General features: G+C 34.1%; 1 protein-coding gene across 1 annotated transcript in view; it reads right to left on the reverse strand.

The window, feature by feature from the left end:
* The window catches only part of LOC128246169 (leucine-rich repeat-containing protein 71-like), a 53,958-nt gene extending 51,689 nt beyond the window's left edge, over positions 1-2,269 (reverse strand). Inside the window, exons 1-3 of the mRNA XM_052964358.1 lie at positions 2,189-2,269; positions 1,216-1,306; positions 233-247 (exon numbers count right to left, since the gene is read on the reverse strand). Of these exons, the coding sequence (XP_052820318.1) occupies positions 233-247; positions 1,216-1,306; positions 2,189-2,269 (187 nt within the window). The remainder of the gene's footprint in view (positions 1-232; positions 248-1,215; positions 1,307-2,188) is intronic.
* Between the last annotated feature and the right edge of the window lie 7,015 nt (positions 2,270-9,284).

The following is a 9,284-nucleotide window of genomic DNA, read 5'->3' on the forward strand; positions in this document are numbered from 1 at the left end:
ACGACAACATCGCAACCAAAGACATCAATGTTATCACAGCCCAATTTGTTTTCTTCATAAAAAACACAGACAAGCCTAAAATTCCCCTTCTACTGAGGCTACTGTAAACAAATGCAATTTTTTAGGGATGGCCTGAACTACACAGGCTGGCTGATTACTTTGATAGTTAAGTGGATTAATATAAAGACCATCACTATGGAAGCTTTATACTATTTTGATTAATAATATTAACCTTTTCCTTTGCTTTCTAGTGAAAACAAAAACATTCCATTAGTAAAACGGAAAAATAATTATATTGATGTCTAGAATATTCGCCATAAAATTGTAAGAAAAATGTTATTCATCAACATCGATGATGTCCTTAATACTGATGCTGATGTTGATGAATATGATGGTGGTGGTGGTAGCGATGACAAAGACAATGACAATGATGATGATGATGATGATGGTGTAGACAATGATGATGATGATGGTGGTGATGATGATGACGATGATTGATGATGATGATAATGATGACTGTAATGATCATGATGAGGCAAATGAAGTTGACAATAACAAAATGTGATAAAGACAACCAAATATCAAAACAACAGATTCAAAATCATGTTGAAATTACAGCTTCAAATAACATAATTATTTAACAATAACTAAAAAACAATACAAGTCAAAACTAAAGCTTTTCACTCCAGAATTTGCAAGTAAACAGCTAGTTATTACCTGGTGGAGCTTTAATATCAATAAAAGTAGCAAAATAAAATAATATATGTTGTTCAACTTTGATAAAATAAGTTTTTAAATGCAATAACAAGAAAAAAATCAGAGCAACTTTTAAAACTCAATGCTTACAATACAGAAACTATGATTGCAATAACCATGCATGCAAAATTCAATCACTGCAAAAATAGCTCACAATATACTAGATCTACTGAACCAAATCAAGTGCATTTTTTCAATAACATGCAAGTTCCATTGTTAAAGATGGTAGCCATTGATATGATTTGATTTAATACTTATGATAAGTTTTAAAAGGGTTCCATTCGTAATTTTGTAAAACTATTTATTTTGCTTTCAGACACTTCTAAAAATGAAGTTTATTGCCATTGAAACCAAAATATCAAGTCTCAGAATGTCTTTAAAATCAATCTAACTTACTGGAACATTGGAATTTGCAAGTCAAAAATCAATGGTAAATTTCAAACAAAGGGAGAAAACTACCTTTCTTTGCTGCTGGTTTCTCTTCCTTGTCCTTTTTGCCCTTGGTTTTATCATGTTTTTCCTCTTTTTCGTCCTTACCTCCCTTGGCATCCTAAAGACACAAGGTTCAATATTAATGGAAAACTAGCCAACTAGGTTTTAGGGTAACTGGCCAGAGATTGTAGGCAAGGATCTCATATATACTCAAGTGTCCTAAACGGTCCACCTTAAACCTTTTAATTTGACAAGATTCTTCAAAGTGAAGTGGTTGAAAAAATGTGAAAACAAGCAACAAAAATTAAAATTTTACACCAAAAATAATTATATAAATAATTACATAATTTTTATTCAAATATATGAGTAAATAAAAACAGTTCATCTATAAAATTTAATAACAATGCTGTTATAAACTGTATTTAACTTTTAACAAAGTTTTGAACATTAGACCTTTATAATGTTACATAAACCAACTATCAACTTGGCTTAGTTTAAACTTTATTGATTTACAACGATTGTGAAGAAAGTAATATTACTTATACTACGATATTGCGCATGAGTCTTGTGTTGTTGGGGGAACCGGAGAGCCAGGAGTAAACCAACTTTGTCTGGCGTGGTGACCACCAACCAAACTACAGGCGCCCAGGAATAAAACCTGGTTCGCCTTGAAGAGAAGTGTGTGCGCTTACCACTTTGGTTACCCAACCAAACATGTGTGACTCGAGCGCTATATATATATATATGAATTCGGGCTTATATTCATCCAAAAAGACTAATGCCGATGACTGCAGTACAGTCTTGAAGTTTTACAACATCCACAATACAACCCAGACCTCTCACCAAGTGACTTCTAGTAGAATCCCCACATCAAGCCATGTCTACCCGGACTTTGTTTTCAGAAACAAAGTGCTGTTGGGAGAGCCTTTTACCAGTTTATCAATTGTACACCTAAATATATAAAAAAGATATGTTCACCTCTGAACGATCCAAAAAACACCTTTGCCTGCCTCAACATGAATTCTCCAACTCTCTGCACCGAACCCTTCTGCTCACTGGGTCGCTGTGTGTCCTCCAACATGCATTCTCTTTAGCCAGTGTGATAGGAAGAACCACTGCATTGATTGCAATAAAACTACTGGGAAGTTAGGCAACCTGAAAGAAAAACATTTGAAATAAAAATCCATCTTAGTCAGTCTTTGCCAATCTCGTACACCAGAGTGATAAATCGAGAAATGCTTTATGCTTAAGATTTATCATTTATTTATCAAACCTCTGATGAATGAGAATGGTCTTTGCAAAAGTTGTAAACTTTTACAGGATATAAGCGCTCTGGCTCGGTCTAAATAGCAGGATGAGGGACCCCCGCTGCCCTTTTGCAGCACTCTGCTGCCTTTTTACTACACCCTGCTATGCCCTTTTGTTTGACAAAGTAAGTTTTCAGAAATCGGTATAAACAAATAAATGTACATAATTTTGACACTGAAGTAAGAAAACAGCTAAGATATTCATAACAAACTATTTAGTATTTAAAGTAGATACAGCACATATTAAATAAAAATTGAACATTGGCCCATGCAAGTGCCGCAATTTAAGGCTCATTCAATGTGCATCTAAAGTGCCCTTTCTGATGTATCACCTTGCCCTTTTCAAAACCTGGCTGGAGCACTGGATAAGATGAGTCATCATGACCTTAAACATGGTCAATCATACAGGAATAACGCTTCAACGTTATGTTGACCTACATTCAACATTTTTATAATAAGAAATCTCACTTCACTTCACTTCTTTTGTGAATTCTGTGTTTGAAAAACAGCATTAAACTTTTGAGAAACAAACTCTTAACTCCATAGGTAATTGTTAAATTTAAACTATATTGGTATTAATCATGATTTCATATACATGTGATTTCGAGGGGCAAGTATTAACAGGTTGTGTAAGCAATATCGGACACTTCCGGAGGTTGTTTTTCTGTATATCTGTTTGTTTGCACAATATCTCAATTAAAATTGGATGAAATTTCCTGACAAAACTCTTTAAGACAATAGTCTTAAAAATGTTCAGATTCTGGCATTCAACCAGTTAGCCTATGCCTGTTACTACCAATACCGATACTTTTTGACATTTCATGCAAGGCTTGCTCAACTGATAAAGGCTTTCTTAGCAGAGGTCTGGTTTAGTCTAAAATAATAGACTTGTTATACGGAATTCTTCCAATCCCTTAAGTCTTAACGGGTTTGTGCAAAATCCAGGGGGTTTGAAAATATATTGAAATTGTATTTAGTGAAGTATTTTATGTTTGAACTGGATAATAAAAGTTTATATCTATATTAAGTGCAAAGCTTTCCAATAAAACAAATCTTGACTGACACAGACAACAATTATGCCAAGCAGAACAAATCGACACTATCATAATAACTCGGCCACCTGTGACAAGCTTCGAGATAGACCACGTAAATACATGCACCATGGCCAAAGTGTTCCGATTGATGTAAAAATTGTGAACTGCAGCCTTGCATGTATATATCATTATGTTTTGACAGAATGAAACGAAGAAAAACCCATCAAACTCATAGTACTCATTGGATGTTTATGTTGTGGTGTACGGAACTAATATAAAATAACATTATCTTGTAATATTTCTTGTTTTTATGATATTTTATAGACTCAATATGCTTTAACCCGGAATCCCGATCGGAATTACTACCCACTTTTGGTACAAAACAATTTGTATGTGAAGGATTTGCCATATCAAAAATCGTAAAAAAATATTGTCAACATACAATTATTTGGACTAAAACTCAGCCATGGCCGAATTGTTCCGATTGTTTTAAAACTGTTAACTGCAGCCTTGCAGGTGCCTTTTAAGTATATTTCATAATTTATGACAGAATGAAATGAAGAAAACCCATCAAACTCATTATTATTTGTTGAATATTATTTTTTTTTATTTACGGAACTAATGTTAAATAACATTATCTCGTAATTTTTCTTGTTTATATAATATTTTATAGACGCAATATGCTTTATCCCGGAATCCTGATCGGAATAACTAGCCGCTTTTACAAAACAAATATGTGAAGGATTTGCCATATCAAAAATCGTAAAAAAGGCAGTCAACATACAATTATTTGGACTGATGTCTGGTTGTCACAGGTATTACTGACAAATTGTTATGTGGGTTTTCCCTGTTACAGTCCACCAATAGCAAATAGTGTCTTTTATATTTACTTAACAATTTTAACATCAAGTGTTATCCGAATTGCTCCGTGTCCGAAACAAATTAGAAATACGATTACATTTAAATCACAGTTATGGACACGTGCATTGGTAATCAAAATACTCAAACATGTTCTTAAGATACTCGTGGCCATACCTCGCAAATTTAATCCTCTATAGAAGCAAAGTAGGGAAGAAAATACAGAAAAAAATAATTTCTCGATTTATCAGGGGAAGTAACTCTGATGATCAATGTGACTGGTAGCGCTCGTTACAAAAAATCGACCCCCTAAGCAGTGTTCTTACCTTGAAATAGCCGACGAAATAATATGGTTACTGAATTATAAGATGCTACATGTAGTGGTAATATCGATCTACACCAAGTTTTATAATAATTTACTTACTTTCTTTTTTTCATGCATAACTTGTTGTTTTTTTTTCTATTACACGGAAGTAAACTTACCTTAACCTTACTGAAAACTATTTCGAAAACAAACGGCTAGGTGCTGTTAATTTTACCATATAGATATAAGTATCTATCATGTGTGTCCGGTACGGATAGAAAATCCGACCCGAGTGCACGCGCGTAATCCGGTAAAGAGGTTTACCGAGTTACCGGCCACGTAGCGTGACCGAAGGACCGATTTTTCTTTCCGTACCGGAAAAACATGATTGAAATTTTTCTTGCATATCTAAAGTTATCAACTTGTGGAAGAATTGAGGTAAAAAACGCACTTTTATACATTTTACCAAAAAGCGCGTGAAACTTTGTTTACTGACGTCATAAAGCGCAGTAATTTTAAATCACTATTGATGTCAAATAGTAACTATTTAAATCGCGTTATTACGATTATTCATTATCTATTTAAATTGATTGCATACTTATAATTGATTGCGCTTTATTGAAATGAAATAATGTACTTTTCATAAACCATACAATAAAAGAAATAAGAAATAGCGCTTTGTGGCGCATAACTCATCTTACATGGTGGTGTAAGATGCGTTTTTCCAGCACTGGTCAAATGACCGGGAACACACGTCCGGTATGCAAGAATACCTCTCTCATAACCGGACCCACATGATAGATACTTATAGTTATATGGTAAAATTAACAGCACCTAGCCATTTATTTTCGAAATAGTTTTCAGGAAGGTTAAGGTAGTTCGCGTAGAGTTTTGTTTCCGCAAGTAGTATGAATAACCAGCATGATGTTCAATGAATAATAAACATAGCAACTTTTGTATTCATTCCAAAAGCGTTTACATTTTATATTACTTCAAGCGCAAAACATACTCGATAGCGCCACCACTAGGGCAACAGCGCCACCACTTTTATAAATATGTGCATTTTTCTTTTTAAGAAGTGCTTATCAGTTTTGTTGTGTTCCGGCATAAGTACTATACATAACAGTTATGTTTGCATGCGTGAGAATGTTCTTACGGGGTGTGTTAGCATCGAAATGTACTTGCTATGCAATCAGATCACAAAATATGCACCAGTTCGATTCGGGAGAAAAGCTCCTGACACCACAGTTTGCACAATATTGCAACGAAATAGTAATCAGCCTACAGTAGAAGTGTTCTTACACGGTACCACATTCTCCGATTTTCGAAATATGTCCGCTAAATGAAATTATCAAATGAAATATAAATCATACTCACGTTTGTTTATGTAAATATAGGGCACAGCTCCACTACGGAAGTGTCGACAGCTCTTTTTCTTTGCATCACCGTAAAGTGGTGGAGCTGGCGTTTAGAGGTCATGTAGTAGGAAACCAGCCTTTCTATTATTAAGCTTTGTGAAAAACCATCTTGGTATCCCAGCGTATACCTATTTATAGGCTGTGAATCATAGTTACACATATAATCATCAATTTGATGTATGATTATTTAGATATTACAACACTGACTCTGAGAGCTAAAAAGGCTGTAGGCATGACAAGGGTAATTTGACTTTTTTAGATCACTCGAGCACAACATGCCAAGAAATACCAGCAAATTTTTCCACTTTTCATTTCTACACGAGAGTCAATTTCAGCTACACGTTAACCCCTAATTGACCGAGAATCTGACCATGTGTTTAATCATGTTATCATATCTAGGGAGTTGCTGTAGTTTGGGTCAAGATTTGGAAGAATGTATTTAATTTTGCCCATAAAGACGGGAAGAAATATCAAGTGTTAGACGTAATTACAGAGTACTTAATTTAGTAAAACTTATTATTTACTTTTTCTTAAACAAAAATAATCATGTTGTTTTTAATGAGTAACATTATTTTTTTAGACATATGACAGATGTTAATGAAAATTGTAAATGAAAAACCAACTGTTTGGAATGAAAATGTAACCTATATTACATTATATATGAATCTGGCCGTCTCATAGGTCGAATTATATGCTTTACTAAGCGTATGGATATTGATTTTAAAATGTCAGATTTATTGGGTTTGCATTTGAACAAAACACACACTCTTATTATTCATTTTTAAAGCTTTGTTGTTTTTTCACAGTAAAAAATATTGTGTTCGTAAGTATACGTATACCCCATGCAAAACTTGAAAAAAATACATCAACTGAATCTCCGAATGTTAAATTTACTTCAAATTTGTTCATATCATAATGAACTCATTCTGAGGCGTTTAAAATGCATTTACGTATAACTGATTGCGATTTGTTTTTGCAATGTTTCAATCTAGAATATTGCTTAGTTTTGTGTTCATCTGGCATTGTCTTCATACCGTGACCGGTGAAAGAACATATTTTGATCCCCATAAAATCACGGCAATGGTCGCTGTCCTTGAGTGACTCCTTTTCTGTAAAATATTGACACCCCCCCCCCCACACACACACCCCAAATAATAACATGACTCCCAACGATCGTTACTGTAAATAGGTATTTAACCCCACCGAACAAAACCGACTACGTTGGTCATTTAATACGTGTGCTCTTAAATCTTTGTAATACAGGTGGTAATGCTGCAGCTATTGCTGTTGATAATAACACTACTGCTTCTGCTATTGCCACTGTCAACACCACCACCACAACCACCACCGATGATGATGATGATGATGATGATGATGATGATGATGATGATGATGATACCCCTAAAACTACTGCCGCTCCTGCTGAATTGTTGTTGTTGTTGTTGCCACTTCTACAATAACAACAGCTAATAATATCCCTTCTACTAACTATCATATAACTTCTACTGATGCTGCTTATCTCGCGTTAATCAACTCTATGTTGCTGTAAATGATGGAACTAAGCTTTTTGTATCAATGCGAAGACCCTTCATTCATCTATTTATAATGAGCGCAAAGTACAATGAACCCTTAAAGGGACTGTATACCAGATTCGCACCAAAAAAATGTTTTTTTCTGTAACGAATCTCAGGACAATTTTCTAATGGAATGTGTTACGCTTTGATATCATAATTGTAAAAAAGTACCAAAATGTAAAAAAAAAAATGTGTCGGAGACCGAGTTCAAACCTGTGTCGCCAAAATTGCAGTCCAGCGTCGTATCCACTGAGCTACGATGGCTTCCTCTATTAATTTCATAATTAAGCTATACATGTACCTCGGTAATATCACGTAATAACACCGACTAGCCAATCACGCATAAGGAATGAATTCTACCTGGTAGACATACCCAGTAATCTTTTTAATGGAAAAATACGAAATAACTGCTGAACTTAAATAAATTGTGAATTATGTGGTACTTCAGTTAGTAAGTTTCAATGCATAGTACACATCGATGCCAAGTTTATGTCAGTTTTCGACAATTTTCTCTTTTTTCGCTATTTTATCATACGGAGTAGAGTCCGTTTAAGCAGATTTTCGACATCCACAGATAAACGACTCCCCGGTATCATTTTATTAAATATACATGAGTCATAACATTTTGAGCCAGTAATCGATAAGTTTGACTGGGGTTCGTGATTCTATTTGGGTCAAAATACATCCTCACGCTGGCCAAATCCTAATAGCCTCTTATGGAACAATCCCTTAATCAAGTTATTAAATTAAACGACTTGATTACGGTATTGTTCTATAAGAGGCTATTAGGATTTGGCTGGCGTGTGGAAAATATTTAGCTGTTGGGGAACTAAGAAATATAGTTAGTATATTTGTACTTGATGTTTTCAATCTTTAAACATAATTCAAGAGTGTGGTTTAGATAGTTAAATATTGTTATTAAGGAGATTGTTCATGAACAATATCAAAGATGTAATGCTTAGCTTAGTTAATTAATAATTATACTTTTTATAGTTAAGAAAATCATGTCAATACTTAATAATAAACTATTTTTGAAATTTTTGTTTTATTTTTGACAAGTGTCGTAATAAACAAAATGAGATGAAGCGTTAAACCTAAGAAACATGCACTATAGAAAGATTTTTCCGAAAAATGACCAAACTCCTGAATTTCATGCTGGTCGTAATGGCCATTAAATAAAATCAATTAGCTGTTACAGCAGATAACTGATAAAAATTACATGGAGAACCAAGTCAGCCCTTTAACCCTTAGCACAAAACCACTGAATGGAACATAATGCATATGCTGCTAAAATCCAGGTATATGCTGGCATACAGGGGTTTCCTTCTTAATCGAAAATTTGATAGGATTTCTTGGCATGGATTAAAATTGTACAGAAAGGAATTATTTCAATATCAGAGAGTTAAAGAACGCAATATAAAAAGCAGAATCTGCAAACAGTTTCAAAATGAACGCGTACTGAATCAAATAAATACATGTAAGGCCGAGGACCGATAATATCTAATAATATCTACATGTACTTTGTAGTTAAGAATAGAATCTGGTTCATCGCATTCAGAGAGGTTCCCGGAAATAAAGTCTGAGAACTCGGGAATATATGG

The sequence above is a fragment of the Mya arenaria genome, chromosome 9, assembly GCF_026914265.1.
Source record: "Mya arenaria isolate MELC-2E11 chromosome 9, ASM2691426v1".
Taxonomy (NCBI): Eukaryota; Metazoa; Mollusca; class Bivalvia; order Myida; family Myidae; genus Mya; species Mya arenaria.